Genomic DNA, 27,440 nt, shown 5'->3' with positions numbered 1-27,440 from the left:
ATAGAAGGTTTTTGGAAAACAAATTTGTTTGCATTAAAGCATTGTGTTAACTAATTACAGCATATGACATCATTTTGTATGCAATAAAGTGCAATATTCATTTGAATGCTGTGTTTAAGTTCTCTCTATAAATAGGATGCAATAATATTAATTGTCTTTACCCTAAGAGTAAAGCGTTGGTAAAGTGCAGTTTTGAGAATTTTTAAACAAAATGTAATCATTATATGCCAATTCACTAAAATATTAACCATCAAATTAACAGTTCATGTTTCTAATGCAATATGCATAGAAATTACTAACCATTACTCAGGCAGAACTACCACCAATTACAAATTGTTGTTATCAGAGACAAAACAAGGGGAAAACAAGATTTTAGAAAGATTCAAATTCCTGAAATTTGCCAAATCAGGAACAAATCATGTTATTGACCAACTGAGAACCATGACCGAACTCACCACCAATATGCTATTCATACACCATTGCAAAGCATGCACTCCACTGATTTATTTGTGCAACAAATGTGCTCACAATATTATTTCAATATATATTATGAATACCAAAATACCAAACTCACTAATACAACAAAGCACATTTATATTGTGTCTTTCATATAACAGAATATCTCAAAGTACTTTAGGGAATTAATCCAAAGCAATATAAGGAGAATGATACACACACACACACACACAAAGACATTCCCCACACACCAAAGATCTTGGAGGTTAGAGACACAGAAAGGTTTTTATGTGGGTGATCAAGAATATGAAAACGAGGAAGACTACAGCAGAGGGAAATAACTCCCTCATTCATGTTGGGGAACAAATTAATTCTCCTTAACAATAATTTATATAACACAGCACTCTTCATGTAAGGAAATCAAACCATTCAGGCTACTTTTTCTTTTGAAAATGATGATCAAAATACCAAACCTCACACATACAACATTTCCATTGATACACTAATAGTACCCTTCACGTAGAAGAATGTCTAAAAGGGCTTTACAGAGGCAGGATGGGAGATGAGAGATAGGTGGTCTAAGACGATACCAAAGAGATATGTTAAGAATTGAGAATGAACATACCTGCTTCAAAAACAATGCAAACTATACAGGAATTAAACAGATAGCGCCCAGAGAACTTTTCTGCATACTTGCCAATGTGGTGCCAAAAGCACAAGCAACAAAAAGATATTTGCTCAGTCTTTTGAATATCCTGGACTTGACCAAGACTACACAAAGAACATGATCGTTTTCAAAGGGAAATTTACAGGCAAGTAAAATTCCAGCACTATAATTCCTTGTAACAAATTAAGCTCAAAACAAATTTAGCAAAAAGCTCTACTAAATTGGGATACGGTAATTAGACTCCAGCTGATATCTCAGTAAGTTCCATTTGTTCAACAACAACTTGATTTTATATAGCGCTACTCACACAGGGTAATGTCTCAGTGGCTTAGCCAGGGGATGGGGAGAGGAAGGTGTTAAGGTGCTACCTGAAGATGGAGAAGGGAACAAGGCAGACAAATTGAGGAACAATGGTTCAGATTTTCAGGGAGTAGTGGCCGCCGAAGGTGGAACAGAGGGCACAAGGGACAAGGAGGTGATGGGTAGTGGATTGGGTAGTTCACCATTGCAGTTCACTCTTTCATCAGTGCATCAAAAAACAGTCAATCGATGTTCAAAAACTGGAGCAAGAGATTTAATGAATTATAACTCGGGAAGTTGAGATCTTGTGAGTTTATACATAACAGATTTCTCATCCCAGAAGAGCAGTACTAATTAAATAAGAGATGTAATCTTCCAGGCACCTTTCACTAACCTTTTCACTATATACAACATCATCATCAATGTTCTCACTCTCTCTCCTTCCCTTCACCTAGGAAAGTGATGACTGCCAAATAAGCCATTAACAAATTTGGTGCTGAATGTTTAGAATGACAAATGGCTGCTAGATATTTAGAAAAATAATACATAGAACATAATAGCCACAGTAGTGGAAAGAATTTTCCTTGCACCAATCGTTACACAAAGAATTCCCATTATTGAAGCAGTAAAATTCTTCCATCAATAAGATGTTCCTCTTGAGAGCCAGGCTGATTAATAGTAGCTTTTAAGGAAGGCATAATGACAATACTGGTCCTCCAACAAGAACATCATGATGGCCTGGTTATTCGGTTCCTATAAGTTAGAGGTCTAGATTTACAACAGTACTAATAAAAATGCTTGCATTTGAGCAGCTTTATCACATCGAAAAGTCTCAAATCGTTCACAGTAATTACTGCACAGTGACTATTTATAGACATATATTGCAGCCAATTTGTGCACAGGAGTGTCCCACAAACAGCTAGTAATTGAATGATCAAATTAACTGGAGAACCCTTGGCCAGGGCACAAGGAGAAACTTCCTTCTCTTTTCAAATAGCATTTGATGGGTTTGTTAATGCCCATCTGAGCAGGCAGACACAATCTCGGTTTAACATCTCATTTTAAGTACCTTCAATAATGCTGCACTCCTCCATCACCGAACTAAAGTATCAGCATAGATCAGGGGATCCAACCTGTCGATCTCTGTTAGGCAGCATTCATGCATGCTCAATAAAATCTAGAGGCAGGAGCGATATTTACTGCAATATAAGTATGAAAGTTTATATTTGTATTTCTAGATGCATGAAATACTTTGTGCACCTGGCTTCATTTTCAATTCGTCTCAATAACGATGCATTTCGTTTTGCTCCTTCCTCTTGTCTTTGTGATCATGCGCAACATTGCCACTGAGCTGTGATCGGCCGGTTGGAGACCCCTGGCCTAGACCATAAGCACCAAGTCCCTGACACAACTTGAATACACACACAGGAAGCGAGAGTACTACCAATCTAGTCAGGCTGAAACCCAGACCGCAAGTACCAAAAATATCGTGCACTCGATCAAGCCTTAAGGATAAGGACAGGCCATTGTTTGAGAGAAAGTGAGAAGTCATTTACCAGAAAAAAAACATTTCCTTTACAGCACTCTGAGACGTTGTCCTGCATGAAGAATGCAAGTTATTGTTGATGTTGACCAGCTAGAATCACACTGTTAGTGTAATGGCTTGCAAGATTCTCAAGAGGCAAGTTACAAGAATTACACCCCCCGGTGACAGGCATTTCCCTCCCAAGTTCCAATAATGCAGTAGGCAGACTGGTCACCGGAGTAAATGTGGACTCTTCGGTGTCCGATTACAGATTCCACCACAGATTTAATTTAGCTCCACCCTCCCATCACCAGCCACATTACCTGGGAATTAATTTAGTTTACACTTATGCTCTCCCAAGAAGTGTAGTCACAAGTTGGTCATCAGACAATGAAAAGCCACAGGTTTGAGCTCTAACTAAACAAGGAACCTAATCCAAATCTTGTGATGTGTAATATATCATCGAATTATATAGCACAGTAGTAGGCCATTTGGCCCATTGTACCTGTGTTGGCTCTTTTAAAAGAGCTATCCAAATCAATCCCATTCCACCACTCTCTCCCCATAGCCCTGCAAACTTGTCCTCCCCAATAACATCACGAAGAGAATTAGTGCAATACCACCATCCTCCAAATCCACAGCCATAAGCGACCTAATTGCAATTCCACAAGCTCAAGCGCAGAGTAGCTGCTCCGCATACCAACCAGGGTAAGTAGCAACTTTTTGATACAACAACCAAGTTTCGGTAAAATTTTCCCAACAGCTCAGAAGTTGCTATTCCATCAACAGACAGAAAAACAACCAGACCACCTCTGACGAGTTAAAACAATTATTATATTTTCTGTCAATAATGCCAAGACTAATCTTAGCAATATGCATTATCACAAGGACTTACCTGTTAGCAGTAAGGCATCTGAAAATTTACAACTTTCCACAAAGAATTGATGTTATGATTACTTCTCTAAAAAATGCAACATGTTTGTACCGCACAGTACCTCAACTACGTACAGATATGATTTATAGCCAGCCAAGAATAATAAGCCACATTTAAGAAGCATGGACCTTGAAATCAACATGGATGTCAACTCTCTGATGACTCAAACTGGTGATATTTTCACATTGCAAAGGCCTGTTTTACATTTAATCTAAATACACAGATACAACAATATTCTTGCTTCTCACTTTATTCAAGTATTTCACAGCAGTTGGCTTACAAATTACAGTAAAAGTGTTCCAAATTCCAAAAGTTTCAAAACAAAACATTTAAATAACTTATTTCGTACTAATGTGAAATTCAAAAAAAATGGAAAGTCATTTTAATACAATGCTCAATAAACTATAGAATTCAATATATAGCATAGTTAATGTTGCAAAGCTAAGTATTCAAACAAAAATAGACACACCTTTATAATAAACCAAAACAGGACACCAATAACTAACCAAATAAATGTACAAATACAACAGTCGATGCTGCTTTCGAAAGGAATTCAAGCTTATATTGTGATCATGTGTGAATCCCATGTTCAGCTACACGACCTGGCATTACCATATTCAGTGGAGGTGGGAATATCATGGAACATACAACATAAAACTTAAAAATGGTAGACAAATATTTTACGGAAACAAATCTACACAACACACTGGCATGGGGGGGCAGGGGTGGGGGGGAGGGGGGAATTGACAAATTTGGTAAACCTGCTAAAAACAGTTGCAGATTTTGTTAAATGCTACCAATGCTGCTACTGGCACAGGACGTTAAATTGAAATGGAATAGAGAACAAACAAATCATTTTGAAAACAGTAAGGACGCAGCAGTTCCTGAGACCTATTTAACCCTTTTATCAGAAACGTGCTACAAAATTCAGCTATATTTTTCAACAAATGTACAGTTTGTAATAACAATTTTCCAAATTTGCTCCATACAAAATGCTGTTACCTTAGTGTAATTTAGACTGTAAAATACCCTCTCACAGTTACATTTTTTCAATAAATAGGTAAGGAAAACATCACTATGAAAACGTGTATCAATCAAATTTATGTGAGTGACTATTAGTTTTATTAAATTTCTAAAAACTTTTATTATTTTTCTACATTTAAATAGATAGTCCCAAGCAGTCATCTTACTGAAATTTATCCAAGTTGGGAGTACAAGGCTCAGATGGGAATTGTAAAGAGCACTTTGGATTACTGCAGTTGCTTGAAAGCCAAAGATTTGCACTGTTGTATGAGGAGCTGCAAAACCTCTTGGAACTTAGTACCTTAGCTTTATAAAGTAAACTGTAACACATACACTAATTACAGTATTCAGTAAACACTGGTGGTAACTGGTAAACTGTGTGACTGAAAAAGCTGAGGTAGCTCAACAATATAGCTGCAGTAGTCCAAGATCACTGCTTTTTTGCAGAAATGAGTATGTTTTGCATATTTTGTTACAATGCACCTTAAATGTTTGAGAGGTTGTAGTGACTGTTTTGTTGGTGGGTTTTGTAATACTGGACCTGCAATCACGCGTTATTTCTGTCACATTCTGTGCTTTAAAAGCAGAAACAAAATGACAACATCAGTTCAAGGAATTAAGTCTAAACTATGATATCATTCAGTGGCTTTAAAATTATTCATAAAATTGCATCCAGTTACTCCAGCTATTTATCACGACCTAAGCAAAGAACTATCATTGTGTAGCATCGACAGGGTTTAATCCACTACAAAATGAACATTCAAAACTCCAAAATCCATGAATATAAAAGTGAATGCTATATTAAATGCATCAGGAACAAAAGAAATAGATTGAATCACTCTATCCAGATTCTTAAATTATGTAGTTCTGCTCCATTTCATTCAATGACAGCAAGTTGATGCTGGGGAAAATGAGAACCACCTTTATATTTTATAGCACCAGATTGTGCAACAGTGATGGCAAGTGGTTTTATATGCGTTACCTCAATAAAGTCCAGTTTGGTTCTGTAGGCTGGTCTGTTCCAGGTACCTGAGACAATAGCACCAATTCACAAGAAAACAAGAGATTAAGACCAAGGCTCTGAATGTTGCTGAATGGCTCAGAAGGCTGCTCCCTTGTAAGCAGTTCATGTGAAGAACCTGTTCCTCTTCAAAAGGTTCACAGGAATGTTTGAAAGGTCTTTAAAAGATTCTCCATCTCCTAAATCAATCAAAATAGTAGAAGCAATCAGTAAGCAGTATTGAAAAATGACAGGTACAGGTACCAGCAGCATGACATTTTAGCCATAATGAACGGTAAAATGTAGTTTCAAGGAAGAGTGCTCAAATTTAAAAGTTTTCTTCCTTTTAAAAAAGAAACTGTAACTCAGAAATGATATTGCCATTGCCATTTTGATTGCAGAATGCATGAATATAAACAAGAAATGAATTTGCTGGCTAGGGAAAAGATAGATAGCTCTACGCAAGTGCATGAAATGTACATGAATTAGACTCAGGATGAGAAGTTTTTGTTTCCAAGTTCCTAGTTTGTGAAATGTTTTACCATACTCCTGCTCAGTGACAGATAAAACAAGAATAAATGAATATGCTGGTTATGCCAACATGTATAACTTCTTGTTCCCTAGGTCTAGATTTTTTTTAAAAAATAGAAGCTTCCTTACATTCCCAGTTGATGTACATCATCTACAGACCGTAATCCAACAAGAAGATTCATCTTTCGTTTACAAAGCACATACATCAGAAAGGTTTAACATTTTGTGAATGCACCAAAAAGACATTAAGCATCATAAGGATTGTTAGTAATATTTAGAAGCATGGAAAATAAAAACAAGCCCATTCTTCCTCTACTTTAATAATTTGTGAATTTTTTTTACCATACTCCTGCTCATGACAGATAAAACAAGAATATATGAATGTGCTAGTTGTGTCAACTAGTGACAATATTTCAGAATCTTACACACAAGCCCACAAGAGCAGTGCAGCTTTGATGCTGCTTGAGAATTTCTAACAAAAATAATTACTACAGTAAAGTCCTGACAACAGTCTTGACTTAACTTGTCACTACCACTTGAGTCATCATGCTGTCAATATTTCAGCCGCATGTATTTATACATATATAAATACTGGATGACTCGTCATTGAACCCTTTTCCTTTGGAGTGACAAATTATCAGAAGTTTATTGTATATGTATACCTTCCCCATGTGGAAACGGCTATTAGGAGGAACGCTATACTATTAAAATCTGTGCCAAAATGCCAGCGGGAACAGAAAGAGTACCATCCTCAGAAGATCTTGCCAAAAGAATCTTCCACCTGCCAAGGATCAGTGACATTTTGCATATAGAAAGCTCATAGGGGTCAACTTTTCTTCAAAATGATATTGTGATGTCAAGATCATCCACTCGTCATCAAGGCTTTCTATGACACTCCAAATCTTAAAACAACTCTGCCCCAGTAATTCTCCTCCCGTTTGTATAGCAAATTATTAATGTGAAGGCTGAATGATTGACAAAGAATACAGGGTTTAAAAGAGGTTATATGTAGGGATATATTTTCAGCTTGTACTTGTCTCTCGTATGTTTTACTTTCTTTTAAGTGCCCACTTTGATTTGAGAGAAAGCATTTGATGAATTGAAGGCCACTTTGTTAAAGAAGTGAAACAGATTTGTTCTAGTGTCATTAACCAGCAGAATATTATGTACTTTAATGAAGTAGAACAAATTTGTTCTTGGGAAAGTATCCAATGGAATATTATGCAGTGTCCATTAGCTGTCATGTCTTTACAAACTGATCAGAATCAGATTTTATTATAAAAGCTAGGGAGAATTTGATAAATCCAGCTGACAAAAACAGACAGGACATTATTATAGCTTTGCAAACTATTTGTCTGATTTGCAGAAATGGAACACTGGCATGATTAAAAATTGCTAGTCAAAGTAGAATGATTCACACACTTGCCCTTACAGATGATAAAACAGTGTTTCATTATGTGGGTTAAAAAGGCCATTGAAGTTTTTTTTTACACACACTTTATAAAATCTTTGTGTTGCTATAGCCATTTTTGTACTTCTAATTTAACTCACGTTGGTTAACTAAGATCCCACCTAAACGTGATTTGCTCCAACTCAATTTTGTCAACTGATATTATACAATACAGTATTACATTCGTAAAGCTCCTTTCACGACGGTAGGAAGTCCCAACGTGCTGAACAGTTAGAGATTAGGATCCAAGCAGACGGGGAGTTAGGATCAGGGATGATAAAATAGTTAATTATTTTGCAACAAGGCATTTCACAATCATAGTATAATTACAAAAGAAAATTATTCCGACTTCTCAGATCAACATTTGGGCAAGGCTTCACCTCTAGTAAAGTGAACTGAAGATAATCATTTTATTAAACCACCAATAAGCCAATAACACAGTTGCAATGTGAATGTGAACACACTACCAGCCACACTTGATGTTTTTTTTTCAATATTGCGAAGCACTACATACAAATCTTTCCACTCGGACTTATAACATTATTGCTTCTGGATTTACGAACGTGACATTATACCTTTGGGGCAAAATCTTTTAAAATCTGACTGGGGTGATTTTCAGTACTGCCAGCTAATGAGTTTCCACAATCTGTTTCAGTCACTGAAAAAACAGAGTAATAAAAGATTTTTTCCAAGAGCACTATAATTAAAATTGGTGGGAAATGTTCCAAATGTATTATTAGTTACCCAAAAAAGTCTGTATTATTAATTACTTGATCAACAAAAAAATTAAAATGATCCCAGGTGGACACAATTACTATAATTATCTTTATTTATTTTTTAATTGAATTCTTATGTTCCAATTCCGTTCACTTTGGACAGAATTTATGTGGATGATGAATATCTTCAGTCACTATTATTGAAAATCTAAATGTACATTCCATAGTGTAAGAGAGTTTCACTTATTTTTATCTTGTATTCTATTCCTCCATTCAAGGATGGTTGACAGAGATATGTATAAACAACATTTAGAAGCCTTCCTTATAACTAGCAAAAGTACTGGGGGTAGAAGTCAGCCAAGGCAGAGAGCTCTACCACTGGAGCTACAAAGTGCCCTGAAAAATTGACTTGACAAAAGCAATAAAATATCAGGTTTAATAAAAACAGATGCCTTAGTACACATTCCGAAAACTAAAGGGGGCTTTGGGAACTCTGATGACATTTTTTGGATTTAGTAATGATTCTTACACTGGTTTATTTATTTACTAATCTGTGTACACTGAGATGCTTTTGTATTACTGAAATAGTTTACCACATGATACTGTATATACTATATCAAAATATTTATGGACTCGATCAGCACCCACAGAACGATCCATCAGGTGGAGCAAGTTCCGCAGAAATTACAAATGATATAAAATATGAACAAGATAATTCCATTTACAATTGCAGTTTTTAAACACAAGAGATTTCATATTGTGACTCGAGACCCAATAATAGTCTTTGACAGGCCTGGGGCAATTAATTCTTCCATACATCATACAACCTCACTTCACTTCATGAATTTAAGATTCAAACTTAAGGGCAAGATCAGGACACTGCATTACAATGTACTGATGTTAATACATCAATCATTGAAGTGAAATCTAAATATCAGTACTCACTAAATCAAGTGGTTTGCAAGTGGGTGTGTTCCAGCGATTGTAAGCACACCCACTTCTAAAAATAGTTTGATTCACTGTAAGAATTATACACTCCAGGGTGGCGTTCCATCAGATCAAGCAGTGGGAAGCAGCTACAGAGAGAGAGGTCTCCGGCCTACCCTGATCTGTCTCTAAGCACCCTGGAGACAGTCAACTTCACAGCGGACACGTCTATTTACCAGGCTCCTCACATGAGGACCCGGATTAAGCAGCTGGTGCTGGGTAAACTTGGTGCGTGGCATTGGACTTGGACCTCAAGAACATCAAGGTGGCCGGCACATCACAAGCTGTCCTGTAAAGGTTCTCCCACCATACTGAAGGCAGATGCCCGTCAGATAGCTGACGAGGAAACTCTGAGGCTTGGGGCAATAGCTGCTAGAAAGCGTTACCTGGAGTCCGAGTTTGTGAACATGTACTTGTACATCCAGCGCCTGGAATCTACTTTGATTGGCCTGCAGAGAGGCAAGCATCTGCTGCTTAAACTTCGCACCTCCAACTGGTGGAGCCATCACTCAATGGGAAGGGACGTGATCTGAGCTGCAGACAGGAAGATGGTGGCAATGCTCTCATGCATTTCACGCTGAGCTGTGGCGATCCCCAGAAAGCTGGCAGAGAACTCCTGGTACATACCATCTACCAAATGAGGGCTCAAACCCACATTTGTCTGATATTAAATGATCAACTAGTGACTATCCTCCTGTGGGGGGGTAGGGGGGGTAGAGGGATCTCCTTGGAGATTAACTGGCTCCAAGATGACATGTTTGGCCACAGAAAATGTCGGAACTAAAACTCTTTATGGCGGTCTCAGTAGTCCAGTTTCTGAGCCAGGATCCACATCCAACCAGGCTGGCTTATCAGCAGGACTTGGAAGGGCAAACTGGTTACTGAGAGCAGAGACTCTTCCCACTCAGCTCCCGTTAACCCTGCAAACCAAAGCCCTAACAGACAGGGTGGTCCAAGCTGGATAAGTAGCAGGAAAGCTTGCCAGGCAGTGGTGTCAATGGCAAGCTACGTGGTTTAGCTGGATAGATTGCAGCAGTACCTCAGCATACACTCTGAGGGTCCCCAAGCCTTGGCTCTTGCCAAGCTGCTCCAGAATTAGGTAAGCAGGATGCATCCCTCCAGGGAGACTGTGCATTATTCCAACAAATATTTTTGCAATCTGCATCTGTAGGTGGGATGCATGTAATTGTCAGTCTGCGTTGGATACCCTTAAGTGTGTTGATGAGTTTCCCCCATGCATCAGACACCTGGCTGACTGAAAAAAGAATGCAGAACATCGGGCTTCAGTGACATTAAATCATTGCTTGAGCTTTGATCTTGTGATTTACATGATCCCAACCCTCAATGCATCAGTCTATTCTAACATAAACTAGCCAATGGGTTATGCTAAATTAAAAGTTAACCAGGATGACCTGCAAACTGAAGCTTCAGTCCAGTTCCAAGTAAGCAAACAAACAATCTCTAAAACATGAATAACAAGGCACAATTGTTAATCTTCAATGTGGAAACTGTTACCCCAACTGAAAATAATCCTTTTGGGGAAGAGTACAAGACTTAAACCATCGTCCAGCGCCTTGGGACGTCCTCCTGATGTGAAAGGCGCAATACAAATGTAATTTTTATTGTTGTTGTCTTACCTCTAGTAAACAAGATTTGTCATATTCCTTGCGATGACGATAGATGCATTGACTAAGCAAAGAATAAAGCTTTTCAAGTTGATCAACCGTGAAGTTATTACTCTTCTTAACGGCCAACTGGAGAAAATGCTACAAATGAAGGTGAAAGTTATCTCAGTACTGGTCAAATAAATTGCAACCGGCTATACACATTTAACACTTGTCATAAGTTGATTTGTATGATTTGTATACTTTGTATCAAAGTATGCAACAATAGTCATGGTAGCTAAAAAATAATCCTTGCATTTTATAATAATAAAAGCATTAGATAGTAGTTTAAATAATCACTATGGTGATCAAACAAAGTATATATTTCAATGTTTTTACTGAAAGCAAAGTTGTGAGCAATTTTCCCAGGTTAAAAATCTGAGGTTACAAAACATCAATTTTCAACAGTAGGTACATTAATCTGTCCAATGTTGTGTAAATGGAAATTTTCCTGAGTGTTTTTTTAAAAAAATAAATAACTGTACAGATTTCGCTGCTGATTGTATTCATCCACATAAAGCCGGGTTTCATTTTCAGACTCACAAGTAAGAATCGAATCATCGGAAGAAAAAGAATCATATTTATCAGAATAATAATTCTTGCATTTGATACAGTGATTTATCATGTCCTTGACAACGCAACTATCTTCAATGTAATGCTTAGATTTTGTGACAACTAAAGGAATAAAGAAATAGATAAAACACAAAGGAACCATTCAAAGCAAAAAAAACTTGAGGATTACTGTTCCGTAATCTTGAGTTTTCCAAAGAAAGTCTCTTTTGTCAACATTTGCCTAGAAGTCAATCAGCACTTTAACTCCATGCCTGCAACAGAATTATAACAATTTCTCTAAAGAATTCTAATTGTAAAGATTATATGAAAACATGGGTAAGCATTAATTTTAAATGGTGTAGACAAGAGGCAATACAGCAAATTGCAAAGAATCTTTCCTAATATAGAAGCTGATTGTACACGGTCAACACCCATTTCAGAGCAGCAAAGCCAAGCTTTCAATCAGCAAATTAAATTGGTCTAGCATTTCCAGACATTGACGAGAATCAAACTCAACTGAAGAATACATTTATTGTTTTCTGCTATTTCCATCTCTTTAAATCTTTCCAAACATCAGTATGCTGTGACCTCACTAATAATAGCTGATAGAACTGGTAAGATCGATGTGCCTGAAATAGGAGGTTGCAGAGATAATGAACTCGGGGTAATTTGTCCCTTTCCCCAGTGTTAAGCATTAGACTGACCACAAAGCTTTACAGCTTGAAATGGAAGAAGCTGTGAGTCCAAAAAGTGTAACACCTACCATCATCTTATGCATTAATATTGGACACATCTCAAAATCAATGCTACTGTTTTGGTTTGTATGAAAAACTGCACAAATTGCTATACTTGTGTAATTATTCATGGTTAAAGCTTGTGGGCAATTGACTCTAGAGCCACTGGTCCATTGGGTACTTTGACACAAATCAGATTGCAAACCAGCTGTGATGCGAATTGAAAAAAAATAGTGCCATTAGAATTGAAGAGTACTTAAATAAGAGAATTAAAAGTCTCCAATTTAGAATACATAAGACTCCAGATAATGAATCCTAACCTGAAAAGGAATTTTATCAACTACAAATCTAAAGTTCCTACCTGGAGATGTCAATGGCTAAAGATATACCAAACACAAATAACACCTAATTAACTCACCTAGAATTTGGAATGCACTGCCCCAGAACTCATTAGTGCTGTAAAGATTGAGATGGTCAAAAGAAAAATATTGAAAAGGGTACAATGTCATGACCTAATAATATAATGCAATCTTGACATATTCCTGATGACAATGGCAGACATGGAATCTGGAGTCACAAAACTGTGGCCAATGTTGATATACAAAGTAAACTCAGTAAATCTAAAACAAGTATTCATTTGGAATAGAATTATCTACAAGAATACAGCTTTCCTACAGCAAATAACATCAACAATTTCTGCAAAGACGTCTCAGAGGAGCAGGGCAAGATTTCAGTCAGTATATTGGTCCAGCATTTCCCGGACTAGGATTTGTTCTTTTTATTTTTTACTTCCCAACTTAACTTCCAATGTACTCCTCATTGGCGTCCCTAGCTGCACCATCCGCAAGCTCCAGCTCATTCAAAACTCTGCTGCCCATATGTTCACCCACAACAACTCTGCATTCCTATCACCCCAGTGCTTGCCAGGCTTGAAAATGATGACATGGATAAAACTCGCAGAGTCCAATTAAAAAAAAGCCAGATTTTAGGAAGAGGCTGTGGCCTTTCAGTTACTAAATCAAGAGATTTACTAACTGAATCCCCAGTAGCCTCAAATGTGGAGTCAACTATCTCAGCCACAAAGAGCCACTTAAAGACCAGTGCATCTGCTAAACCAATGACATACTAAATTGGATCACATATTTGAAGCATGCTAGGAACAAGAGAATCATTGAGTTACAATGACTATAACCACATTGATGAAACATGGAATCGTGAAAAGTTGTGGCCACGTGAGAGAGAATAAGGTAAGAGACATTAAAGACTTTAAATAAGACCTGGTCTGCTTGGTCATGTGAACATTGAAGATCCCAAAGCAAATTGTTTAAAAAAAGAGAAGGGTATTTGTCCCAGTGTCCTGGTCAGCAATTCCCCAGATTAAAATGGATCATTTTCTTCATGGCTGTTTATGGACACTGCTGTGCACAAATTAGCTGCCACATTTGCCTACAAAATTCAGTCCTTCAATATGTCCTCCCAAAGTGAAAGGCACTCTATGAAATGCAAGCATTAATTCTTCTTCTGACCTCTGCAGAAGTGAAGCAGAAAACTACTCTGTGACACCCACTTTGTCGAGATAAAGGTAACAACTCAAAGAAAAACAAAACGTGTCCAGTTATGGAAATAGAATATTAACCAAGATTTTTCTCTAACATGGCTATACAATCATTAAACAGTCTCTTACCTTTAGTTGTGCATGGTCTACAATTAGTGGAGGGATAGGTTCCAAAATGTCTTCCAACACCTGCTCCATATGCACCACTGTCTGATGCTCTGCATGTGCTGGCTGCCCCTGCTTCACACTGCCCAAAACTGAAGATTTTAAATAAATAAATACATTATATTCTGTTACTCTTATCAACAATAGACAAACTATAGGCTTTTTTCATAGTTAAAACAAGTCAAAATATGAAAAGGGAAAATTTGACCACTTGTGGATCACCGAAATATTTAGAACTCTGACATCCAATAATATGGGTTTTTATCTGGAAAATTGCAATGATAATTTGAATTGCTGCCACCCACAGTAGAGAAGAATCAAAGTACAAATAGGACAAGTGGTAGGCACACAAGAAACTTAAAATTTTATATTCTGAAGAAGCCAATCCACTAAATGTTCACATTGTAGATCCCAGGTAACTCAGCTCAAGTGAAGCAGTGTACTTGTGACTATTAAGTTCTGGGTTCAAAGATCAATGGATATCCTCATCCCTGAACTCTTTGAATGTTGATAATGAGCACCATGTCTAAAAAATACAATCTTGGGAGGCTGTGGGAAGGGGAAAGAAAGAGACGTAAAAGGCAACTTCCCTGAGATTGAACTGGCTCTGAGGAGACGGGTTTGGCAACTCTGCAGACAAACTACAAACTATGCAGCGACATTGTTGACTGTTAACAAGGGATTGCTATCCCAGTGCTTTGTCTGAATCGCAGGATTTTAATGCCCCAAATCGCAGGATCCTGAGGTACTAGATCTTGCTTCAGAAAAACATCAGGGAACTCGGGAAGGGCGCCAGTGCTGCTCAGCCACCTCTCCCCGACTCAGTCACTGACTCACCTGCTTCCCCACCTACCTCAGCAACACAGCGGCCTGACACTAAGGTTTGACCAAGACAGCCAGCAACCAGTGGGGGAGTGGGGGGATTTAGTGACGGATGGCAGTTGACAGGGAGGGGGATAGTGATGAGCAGATTTATAATAATAATAATAATATTATTATTATTATATTGACAAGACGAGAGTTGCACATACAGAAAGAGTGACAAAAAAAGTCAGTGGCAAATACAGATATCGAGAGAAGAGACATACATCCAGTAAAATAAAGAGAGAAAAGGAGGACATAATAGAATAGGACTGAAAAAGTTAATGGCACAAACAGAGGGGGAGAGATAGATGTAGATTTACGGAAAAACTGAACAAGGTTCAGTGGCACATCTGGAGAGGGAGAAAGAATGTCAAATACAGAGAGGTTGATAATTTCTAAAGGATAGAGGGATTTAGGGATAGGGGATAGGGGCAGGCTCGAGGGGCCGAATGGCCTACTCCTGCTCCTACATCTTATGGAGTGAAAGAGACTGACCAAAAACAAAAAATGAAATACCGACAGGACAACAGATAAATATAACACAAACAGAAAAAGAGTACTGAGAGGTTTGTGTATGGGGTCGGGGGCAGACAAAAGAGAAAGCATCAGGATTTCCAGAATTGCAACCAATCTTACTGGTTCATCAATCAGATATAGATATCCAGACATGCCCTCAACCTTGTATGCCGAAGCCAACTGGACCTTACTGGACAAGTATCAAGAGGTGTACTAGTGCTTCACATGAGTAACTGACTATGGTTACGTAATATTGTATCCAGAATGAATTTGAAGAAGCAGTTAATCCAGTTAATCTCAATCAAGTGCTGAAACAATTCATGTACACAAAGTTAACTTCACATCCACTATAAGTTAAAATATGTATGTTTATCATCTCCTAACTTGTTTTGTGGCTCCCTTATCCTCCATTACTCTCGCACTTACTGGCTACACTGAATCGTGGAAATTACTTGTTTACCCATCGACGCATGCGCACTTACCGGCTGGCTGCATTGAATCACAGGAAATGCAGTGTTGATCTGTAACTGCATGCACACAAGAACTTAATTTTCCCTGATTCAATGCAATTCCAATGCTTGCTGGTATGTGCATATGCAGCGACGGGTCAAGACACATGGAATCACAGGAAACGTTCCAGCTGCACTGAATTCCACATGCGCAGTGTAGATTATTGATTAAATCGGATTTTATACTACATTTACAGTTGCCTGTACCTCAGACTTTGCCTAAGTCATATTGGATGTGATGATCCTGACTGATACAACTTATGGGAGGTTTACTGTATATGTGCAGAACAATTCAGTTGACAAACTAAGCTTACCATCCTTTTCCAATTCTAGTGCTTTTAGAGCAATATCTTCATTCTGAGAACACTTCACTACAATATCTGGCTGTGTTGGATGAGTATCTGAGTGAGAACTTTCTTCAACCAGGTGCTTTCTGTCTTTTTCCACCACAGGTATTTTTGCGTTTGGCACAAGCTGAATCATGGATGCCTTGGTATGTTCACATTCCTTCCCACGTTCATGCTTTGCATCAGACAAATCATCTTTACCAGGGATAGAATCATCATTAGGTGTGTATTCCCCACCAGCCAAACACTCCTGACTGGGTTCACTCTCAGCACTCGCCATGGACTCGTCGCTCCACGTGCACTCAGTGGGTGCCGACTCCTTTCCAGCACTGCAGGCATCGTTAGGTACACACTGTTCTCCCGGAGCAGCTTTTTCTTTTGTTAAAGGAAACTCATTGTTTCCATCCGTTAAAAAGTCTGCACAATCTTCTTTGCCAGTGGATTTGACACCCGCGCTCTCTTTCTTTATTGTACCATTTTCAAGTTTATTTGCCATCTGGTTAACATCCATGATGTCACATGATGACTCGTCATTGGTGAGGGAGAGGTCTCCATTCTCCTCGGGATAATCTGTACTCACTTCCAGTTCTCCATTCTCTGCCAGCTCACTCTCTTCACCTAGATCGCCATCAGCCTCATAACTCTTGTTGAAGTCGTCTTTCTTGAGATGGTTCACCTTTTTAGATTTCTTAATAATGCCACGACCCCATTTAGAACGTCGACGTGGTTTCCTTTTAATCTGAACTGTTAAGTGAAGCAAAACAGAAAATAAATGGCAAGGGTGAATACAGGCTGAACATTCATTTAGACATTTATTTCATAGGAGTCTGCCTCTTAATCTGCATCTTAACTGACCTGCATCTTTATCAGTAGCATCAGTGCCATGTGTAGAGGGGAAGCAATGGTATTTGTATTAAAAGCCATAATTTTTTTACATTTTTACAGAGCTATTCCTTTATAACCTACAATGTTTTCCACCTTGCATGTGCACAGATAAACAGCCAGCTTCTTGTGTGTTAAAATATGGCAGACTTCAGGTCATCACTGACATCACTTCCTGCACACTACACATGTGTACCATCTTCCCGCGCTATAAAGATGGCCAACTTCCCGGAAGTCAGTAATATTCTTGTTGGGAGTAACTCTGGTATCAGAGGAGGAAGTTACAAACTTGCAAAGAGTACTCAAAATAATAAACACTCAACAGACCACTGTCAAATGAGGTTCAGAGATGCACAACAGAAAAATACAGCAAATAAATATACTGAGACATGTGAACAGGTTGGAACTTACCATGCAAGAAATTGAACAGACTTAGAGGGATTCATTAACTCATCATTCACCAGTTCCAAACAGTATAAGACAGAAATATTGGCAAATATTAGGGCAAATATTCCAGTGATGGGAAGAAAGCAGAGTTTGTATTCTGGAAGGATAAGATCAAATGGCCTGAACAGCCTCCTTCATCCATATCAATTGTGATTTTGTAAAACTTATTGCAAGTCTGGATAATACTGAATGAAGAATATTTCCCTAAAGATATTTGGGAAACATGTTTATTTAAAAAGCATTGAACCATTGGGGGGATGATGATGAGCCTCGATGTATGCCATATTCTAAGTGCAATGAATTTATACACTTTCACCAAGATTTATAATACTGTATATGGTTTTTAAACAGTTCTTGCATGCAACACCTGCCTGAAATCATTCACTGACCTATTGTATGAAGAAAACTTTAGGCTCAGATTAGATTAGCTGGCCAAAGGCATCAATATTAATGCCTACAACGATTTCCATTACTTTGTTTCAAACGTGCCATAGCAAAACAATAATCTGTGCACGATTAGTGCATTGGAAGCGGATTCATATAAAATGATAACAATTGCTATACAGTCAGAGCAGGGAATTTATGCTTGTGGCATATTGTATTATTGTCAAAATTGAGTTCTGGTGAGTCACCAAAATATTTTTGTGCAGTAACTGCAATACTCCAATATAATAAAGCCCAAAATGTAAAGAAACTATAACAATATCATATTGCTTACTTGTCTGCTTGCATTCCCCATTTGTGGTCCTTGCTTCTAAATTGTGAGATGAATCTTGAGTTGAATCTTCTCGCTTTGCTGTTGCACTATGATTTGTTTGTTGATCTACTGGTGAGATGCCTGCATAGAGTAGACAAATAACGTTTCTGCATGATTTTACAATCTGCAGTACTACGTCCCTTACCAGATACTCCACAATTACATATTCAAAAAGTCACTCATATCACACAATCACTTGGGTGACCTTAAAGATGTCATGAGTAATTCTGCACATCTCAGAACATTTCATTTAAATTATTATACTATGGAGAAATTGAACAAGCAATCTGGATATATTTGGCCCTTAAGTATTTCAAAATTCAGCATCTTACAAAAAATAATTTATTAAAAACATATCTACACAACAAAGCTGATGCAGGAACTAAAAGCATCAATACTTTTGAGTAAGTATTTACAAAGTTTACTGGGACACTACTCTAAATTGTGGCACCCAGTGGTTGAAAGCTGATATTACAGTACTTCTTAAAATTATTTTCAAGGAATATATCAGTTTTAGAATAGCCTAAAATATAAGATAATATCCTCATTATCCTAATGGAATTTTAAACGTATCTAGTTATCTAATAGAGATGTTTAAGTTTAAGAAAGGATTAAATAAGATAATAGGCTATATATTGTATATCATAAATCATATATTATATATAATATATACATGCCAGAAGCTGTGATTGAAGCAAAAAGCATTAATGGATTATAGAAGAAACTTGATTCATAAATGGGAGAAAAGGGAATAGCGGGCTCCGGTCTACTCCATGTCTCCGGCCCGACCCGCCCTACCATCGGTAACCGGACTTTCAGCTTCTCTGCCCCCACACGCTGGAACTCCATCCCACAGTCCCTTCGACTCGCTTCCTCCCTTGCCTCCATCAAGGCTGGTCTCACGACCTTTCTCTTCGATCGTGCCTTTGGTTACCCTCCCAGCTCTCCGCCTTCCCTCACCCCTACACCACTCCTCCCCATTCTCAGACCCCGACACCTGACTGTTCAGCGCTTTGGGACGTCCTCCCAACGTGAAAGGCGCTCTATAAATGTAATTTTGTTGTTATAGGAAGGGTGGAGGTTCAAGTGACGTATAAACTGGTAGCTCCTCCAGAAAACAAAAATCACCAAAGTATCCCTGTAAACAAGGCACACTTTGAAAAATCATTGGAATAGGTAGAAACTGTTTTATAACAATGATGATTTTTCTATATGCAGAGGGAAGCACTTTGACCAAGTAGCAGTCTCCAGATTTAATTTCCACTTTAAACCAAAATCATGCAATTGATGGTTGACCTTTGTTGCTCGGATTTCAATGACACAGATATAGAAAGTATTCAAAAAAATAACTGATGGAATATGTGAAGAGGTGGTTTAAACTGTGAAAAATATATCAGCACTTGATTCCTAGCTTTCAATTTGATGTGATACATGTGTCCTATTTATTTACCCAGAGCATAATTAATGATTGCAACAAGTTGCCATGAAAGGTGGTTAAGGCGAGGACCCTGTTTAAAAAACAGCTTGATGCTCAGATGGGAAGGAGTAATGGTGGGTATTCTGGAAAGTTGAGATCAAATGGGCCAAAGGGTCTTCTTCATTTGAACCTATCCCCTTGTGAATATAAATGAGCTTTATACCAAAGAAACTGGAAATAAAGGTTTTTTTTCCAACTTAGGGATGCAGACTATGACAAAAACAATGCATACAACACTCGACATAAGTAACTTTCTGAATTGTAAAATCAATTCAAGTAATTCTCTGGTTATAATCTGTAACCTATCAGACACAAAACTATTTTTAAAACTGTCTGGGTACTAAACACAGAAACGCAATACCGAGACTCCATGCAGACAACAGATTCACCGTGTATGTTTTTCATTTATCTGGTTTGAACTCTGCACACTCTTTTTGAACTAGACACTAAACAATGAAATCCAACCCTTGTTGATCTAGTAGTTTACAACAGAAAGAGCATCTGCTTTTTAAAATGCACTTAGGAAGACTGATGACGCACTCTCAGATCAATTGAGGAGACGCTCACCACTGACTCAAGTGTGTTTGGTACAGTCATCAACCGAAATATGTAAGTAAGTATTCAAGCAGCATAAATTTTCAAAATGCTCTGCCCTACTCATTTGTTTTCCCCACTGAGTAGGGAAAAAGGCCACTTTTCTTTCAAAAAAGGTATCACTGCAATTTGTTCACCAGTATCGTACCTTGTTTTCTCCTGGATTCCCTGATATCTTCACAGAGTTTGTTAAATTCAGGATCCAGTTCAGCCGCGACTATTGCATGGGAAGTATCTTTGAGCGTGCAGGCTCTGTGCCGAATTATACGATCTTCAAGACAGACAAACAGTTCAATAAAGGCATTGTTATGAAAAACCAAAGTAGATTACACAAAGCAAACCAAACAACACTGCTAATGTTCCTGAATGGATTAAAGACTCCCCTGTGTATAACTGGTTAGTGAGTTATAAACGAAAACTGAGGTTGGTGATAGATAGTCTTTGGTTACCATTATTTTAAAAAATGCTTCAACGTTGTTATTTTTGTTTAAAGAACACTATAAAGTTCTCATATTTTATCACATTAAAAAGTTCAAAGCATATAAACACCCAAGTTATAGTGTACTTTGTATTTTCAATGATTGTAAAAAATATTTTCTTGAGCATCTTTTTTGTAAAAAGTATGGCACTTGAATGTTAGATGCTAAAGGGCCAATTTTCTGCAACTAAGTGATACAACACAGGCATTTCTCCATTGGGAACTAGGAGACAAGGGGACAATAAATAAACACTAAAACAAAGGAAAGTCACCCTGTGTTGAGATCCTTCACCTGCTCATGGTTCACACAAAAGCAACATTGGCAGAGCCCCAAAACAGATTGCCTGTCAGATCTTTTAGTAGGACTCTACTATTTTGCTTAAAAGATGAAGAAAATTCAATAAAATTAAGATACTAAAAGAGGAATGATGTCACAAAATCATTCATAGGCTAACATGAAAGCTAATAGAGCTATTTCAAATGACAACAACAACAAAATTACGTTTGAATAGCGCCTTTCATGTTGGAAGGACGTCCCAAGGTGCTGGACAATCAATGTTTCGGATCCGAACTGGGGGTCGGGATCGGGGAGAGTGGAGGGGGGTGGGGGGGGAGGAGGGTGATCGAAGGCAGTCGAAGAGGAGAGTCTTGAGACGGATCTTGAAGGAGGCAAGGGAGGAGGCAAGGCAGAGGGACTGCGGAATGGAGTTCCAGATTGACAGAAGGCCCGCCCGACAATGGTGGGACGGGCAAGATGGGGGACGTGAAGCAAGACGGAGCCTGCTGAGCGGACGGATGGGCAGGTTGGTAGAGGGTTAGGAGGTCGCAGAGGTAGTGGGGAGCAAGGCCATGGAGGGCTTTGAAGGTGAGGACCAGGACATTGAACTGTATCCTCTGTGTGATGCCAGTGCAGACGGGCGAGGATGGGGTTGATAAGGTCACGGAGCTTGGTGCGGGAGAGGACACGGGCTGCAGGGTTCTGGATGAGCTGCAGCCTATGGAGGGAGGAGTTGGGGAGGCCGATAAGCAGAGAGTTTGCGTAATCGAGCCTGGATGTAATGAATGCATCTGTGAGGGTCTCGACGGCCTGCAGTGTGAGACAGTAGCGGAGCCGGGCAATGTTGCGGAGGTGGGGGAAGGCAAAGTGGGTCATGACACGGATGTGGGGTAGAAAGGATAGTTGAGGGTCTAACAAGACCCCAAGGTTCCAGGCTGGCTCACTGAGGTGGAGTGTGCATCCTTGAATGGTGATGCTGTAAGCGCCCGAGGTGTGGAGGCACTGATGGTAGCCAATCAGGAGAGCCTCGGTCTTGTTGATGTTCAACTGTAGAAAGTTAGCTTTCATCCAGGACTTGATGTCTGACAGACATTCTGTCAGGACAGCAGTGGTCCTGGAGTCGAGGGTGGAGGCAGAGAGGTAGAGTTGGGCGTCATCCACATACATATGGAAATTGCTCCCATGTCTGTGGATGATGTCACCAAGAGGGAGCATATAGATATTGAAAAGGAGGGGACCAAGACAGAGCCCTGAGGAACACTGCACAAGATGATCCAGGGGCTAGAGGAGAAGCAGTTTGTGGAGATGAAGTGGAGACGGTGTGAGAGGTAGGATCTGAACCATTCAAGGACAGAATCATGAATGTTGAGGTGAGAAGAGAGGCAGTAGAGGAGGATAGAGTAGTCAACGGTATCAAAGGCAGCAAAGAGGTCAAGGAGGACGAGAAGGCAGAGGGAGCTCTGGTCGTAGATGGAAAAAAATGTTATTTGTCATCTTGACCAAAGCTGTTTCTGTGCTGTGGGTATCACGGAAGCCCAATTGGAAGGGTTCGTGATGGGAGTGGCAGAAGAGGAAGGAGTGAAGCTTGGAAGCAACGACTCGTTCCAGGACCTTGAAATAAACTTCAATCACTGTAATTAAGTTAAATTAACTAAATCCAGCTGCATTTTTCCAATTTGAATCAGCCAGTGAGCTGCTATTTGAATTCCTTGTGACGTTTCATGAGCCCTTTCTGAAGAAAAGAACCTGTTTCACGTAACCATGAAGAAGCATGTAATAAGCAAAGTAAAGCACTGGTTGGACCAAATAAGATACCAAACTTGGCTGTAATGATACATTTTGAGTCAACGTGAAGCCTTTACATTTGAGTTGGATATGACATGCTCTTCCACAACAAATTTGCCATCCCTGAATGTTGCAATACATAGATTATTAGTACTCAGACCATTGTGAAATTGTTTGACCCTCAGCTCTCTCTTAAGCCTTTCATTCAATCCTTTACATATCTTCTTTCCTCAATCTCTAAATCATTATCCAACATCATCCCTACCTCACCCAATGCAGCCAAAACCCTCACATGTGCCTCTATCACCTCCAGACTTTCTCCAATGGACTGGTCACTGGCCTTCTCAGGTCTACTCTCCACAAGCTGCAAATAGCAGAAATTCACAGCTCGCATCATTGCCCATACCAGACTCCATAAGCCAAACATCCCAATGCTTGCCAGGCTCCCTCCCAGATTCTCTTTAAAATTCTCGCTCTAACACCTCCACACTCAACAGTATCTTTTAATTCCAGCAGTCCTGCTCACTCCCTCTGGTTTGCTTACTCAGACTCGCTAGGCATCCCATATCTGGTCACCAATCGATGAGCTTTCAGTCACTTTGCCCCCTATCTCTGGAATTTTCTCACCTTCTTCATTCTGCTTTCAAAACCGATCTAAAAATCTCACTTTTAAAGCACCCTGGGCCACTTCCCTCCTACCCATTTCCTCCGGATCAGGGTCCCATTCTGTCTCTGTGATTAACCGTAGAAATTTATAGCAGAAGGAGGCATTCAGTCAATCTTGCCTATGCGTATTAGCTATTCATTTAGTCCAATTGCCAGGTATTTTTTTCATCTATAATAATAATAATCCTTGCATTTGATATAGCCCCTTATCACGTCATTAAGGCATCTCAAAGCAGTTGATAGAATATACTGTATATTTTTGGGGCAGAACACAGCAGCCAATTGTGCACAGCAGTGTCCCACAGTCGCGGATTGAGCGACCAAATTATTATTATTATTTTTTGTGAAGGGGATTATTAAAGCGATCTGCCAATCGACTAACAACCGGGTTCCTATTTACTGCTAGCTAAAAAGAGGCGTGTGGATAAGGAAACTTGTCTAAAGTGTCGGCCTGCCTGAGAATCGAACCCGGGTCCTTTTGCTAGTGAGGCAAATGCTCTAACCAATATGCTACAGCACTCTGAATATACTCTAGCATCAGGACAATAACTTGCATTTTTATAGCATTCTTGGTGTAGGGTAACGTCTTGGAGTGCTTTACGGGAACAGGGTTGGAGTGCAAGCCCGGGGCAGGGGAGGGAAGAGTGAGGTGGCAGGCATTTTCAAAGAAGTAGAATTCTTGAAGACAAAAAGGGAGTGAATCGGGAAGGGTAAAAGGATGGAGTTCCACAGCTTATGGTGTAGGAACTGAAGATAATAATAATCCTTGTATTTGATATAGTGCTTTTCATGTCTTCTGGACATCTCAAAGTGCTTCATAGAATATGCTGTAAAGTGAATTGACTGTATATTTGTGGGCGAAACGCATAAGTAAAAAAGATAAGAGTTGGAGAGAGCAGGGGATGTGCAAATAGCCTGAGTTGGTTCAGCGGAAGGGACATCCAGAGGAGTAGGTAGGTAGAAGATCGAAGAGATAAGGAGGTCCTAGGAAGTATATGGATTTGTAAGCCAGGATGAAGACCGTGAAGTCAATGTACTGGGAGACTGGTGAGGACCGGCCAAGAGTCAGAGCCTTCAAGAGGGAAGAAAAATGGTAAACTATTTTCTTTGTTTGTGAGCCCTTATTGCAATATTAGAAATACAAAACAAATTATTTTTCAACAGGAGTTTTCAATTCATCCTACCTCCAGGATCTTTATCAGGATTGTACTCAAGAGCATTGCTACAGATGAGGCTAATATCTGTTAGGAAATGTTGCACGGTTTCATATTGGTGGTTGTCAATTTTTGTCATTATTGTTGATAAATCCATTGGCTGTTTGATGACCTCCAAGTAGTCAGAAACCTAAAAATTAAAAGGAAAACAGTAAGTAATGCTATTAAGAAACTGAATCAATGAGAAAGGAAGACAAATGCGAATTTCAAACAAAAAAAATCAATGAAACATGAAATCTAACTGTTAAACCTAACAGTCCATTTCTCTAACTACCATGCCTTTTTTGGACTCTAATTAAATATTTCAACTCGGGAGAAAAGTTTTCCCCTTTTGTTCCATGGTAATTCAATGAAACTACAGGATACCAAAGCAACTTAACTCAAGGCTAGCCATTTGCCAGTCAAAAACTATAGTTTTCCATAGACTTCTCTCCATCTATCCTCATCTCCACGTATCCTTAACTTTCAACTCTCATTTTACAAAGGAGCATAATGCTAAATACGGAAGTCAAATGAGAGGAAGTTTGAAATAGAGGATTCAACATTCAATCTACTAAATTGATGCAAAAAATGAGTAAGGCTATTGTCTTTCACTATCAAAACTTTACCTAACAAATGCACAGTTTGTAATCAAGATTGAAATTAGCAAGGAAAAAGAAAAACAGTACAAACTTTTTGTTGTCACCCTTAATACTTCCAACAATATGAGTCCATTCTAAACCTAAATGTGAGTTATTGGAATGAAACATTTTCAGGCAAAGAATCAGTGCCCGAATAATCTCACTCAAACTAATAAACAAAATGGTGGCAGCCTAAACATGCGAACTTGAAGTCCTGATGCGAGTTTTAAATCCACAATCCCCTAACACAAAGGAAACTGAGCCAAGCTGACATCTTCTAACACAAACTGAGCCAAGCTGACATCTGATCATATCTGATACACTTGAAAATGTTTTATGGAAGGACAAGTATTGATAAATACAAGTGCAGCTCACATTGACCTACAAAATGATAAGTGAACTTTATGGTGCCAATAATAATAATCCTTGCATTTGATATAGCGCTTTTCACGTCGGGAGGACGTCCCAAAGCGCTTCACAGAACACACTGTAAAGTGAATTGACTGTATATTTGTGGGCGAACGCGGCAGCCAATTGCGCACAGCAATGTCCCACAAACAGTCGTAGATTGAAAATGACCAATTTATTATTGTTTTTGGTTTTGGAGGGATCATTATTAGGCTCTGTGTGGAGTAAGGAAACTTGCCCAAGGTTTCGCCCTCTGCCTGGAATTGAACTCAGGTCTCTCACTTGCAAAGCGAGTGCTCTAACCACTGAGCTACAGGACTCCACAATGGTTTAAAATATAAAATACCAAACCGGTTTTGAAAACATAACTCACATTCTTTGCTTAAATTATATGGGAACGTTTTTTAAAAAATAGCACATATGAATCATAATTATCATAGCCAAAGGGGTATCTTTTTAATTTGTCAGTCTCTGAAAATTATTTTTATCTTCACAAAGCAAAGATCAAGATACTCAATTACAAAGAGAAAAAGCGCTTAGATGTTCAAAGAAATTTACGTGACTTAAAATGATGTACACCACGCAGTGCAGCATGTTGGGAGCATCAAAAGCATGTTATTCCTTTGCCTGTGATCACACACGTCCCAACCACTCCCACATAGAGGGGTGGGAAACACAGCCAAGCTAATTTTTGATGGGGGACTTGGGGGGGAAAAAAAAAAGGATGAGAATCTAATCATCTTGGGTTGTTTGTGTGCATCTTTAAGCAGCTAGTAACAACACAGAATCAAAAAGTCCAAGATTAAATTAAGTAATTTGAAATCATCTGAGTTGCCCAATATTCATTTTCAAGTGCCATTTTTAACTGTTTACTTTAGTCAAGAAAAAATGGGTTCAGCCATTTGTAGTATTCTATGCCTTTAGTTTCTTGTAACTACCATCGGTGGTCGGGCCTTCAGCCTCTCAGCCCCCAGGCTCTGGAACTCCATCCCCCAGTGCCTTCGCCGCCTCCTCCCTTTCCTCCTTCAAGGCCGGTCTCAAAACCTTTCTCTTTGACCGAGCCTTCAGCTCCCCTCTCGACTCTCCTCCTCGCTCCCTCCCTTCCCTCCCCTCACCCTGACCATTTCCCCCCTGCTCGGGTCATGACCCAACTGTGCAGCGCCTTGGGACGTCCTCCTGACGTGAAAGGCGCTTTATAAATGGAATCTTGTTGTTGTTGTATAAATGTTTCAAAGTGTCAGGAAATGAAGCACATATCCATTACATTTCAACACAGTCCCCAGATCATTGAGCCCTGTCATCAACAGATTCTTGTTTAAGGACAGATAAGCAAGCCATTT

The 27,440-nt window shown here is 39.0% G+C and overlaps 1 protein-coding gene across 1 annotated transcript in view; it reads right to left on the bottom strand.

Moving 5' to 3' along the window:
• Nucleotides 1-10,987: 10,987 nt before the first annotated feature.
• The window catches only part of atad2b (ATPase family AAA domain containing 2B), an 82,880-nt gene continuing 66,427 nt past the window's right edge, over nucleotides 10,988-27,440 (bottom strand). Inside the window, exons 22-28 of the mRNA XM_042332785.1 lie at nucleotides 25,043-25,202; nucleotides 20,801-20,923; nucleotides 18,543-18,662; nucleotides 16,463-17,239; nucleotides 14,224-14,351; nucleotides 11,227-11,355; nucleotides 10,988-11,050 (exon numbers count right to left, since the gene is read on the bottom strand). Of these exons, the coding sequence (XP_042188719.1) occupies nucleotides 10,988-11,050; nucleotides 11,227-11,355; nucleotides 14,224-14,351; nucleotides 16,463-17,239; nucleotides 18,543-18,662; nucleotides 20,801-20,923; nucleotides 25,043-25,202 (1,500 nt within the window). The remainder of the gene's footprint in view (nucleotides 11,051-11,226; nucleotides 11,356-14,223; nucleotides 14,352-16,462; nucleotides 17,240-18,542; nucleotides 18,663-20,800; nucleotides 20,924-25,042; nucleotides 25,203-27,440) is intronic.

The sequence above is a fragment of the Callorhinchus milii genome, unplaced genomic scaffold, assembly GCF_018977255.1.
Source record: "Callorhinchus milii isolate IMCB2004 unplaced genomic scaffold, IMCB_Cmil_1.0 Scaffold3, whole genome shotgun sequence".
In the NCBI taxonomy this organism is placed as follows: domain Eukaryota; kingdom Metazoa; phylum Chordata; class Chondrichthyes; order Chimaeriformes; family Callorhinchidae; genus Callorhinchus; species Callorhinchus milii.
This window is presented reverse-complemented; position numbering and strand designations above follow the sequence as displayed.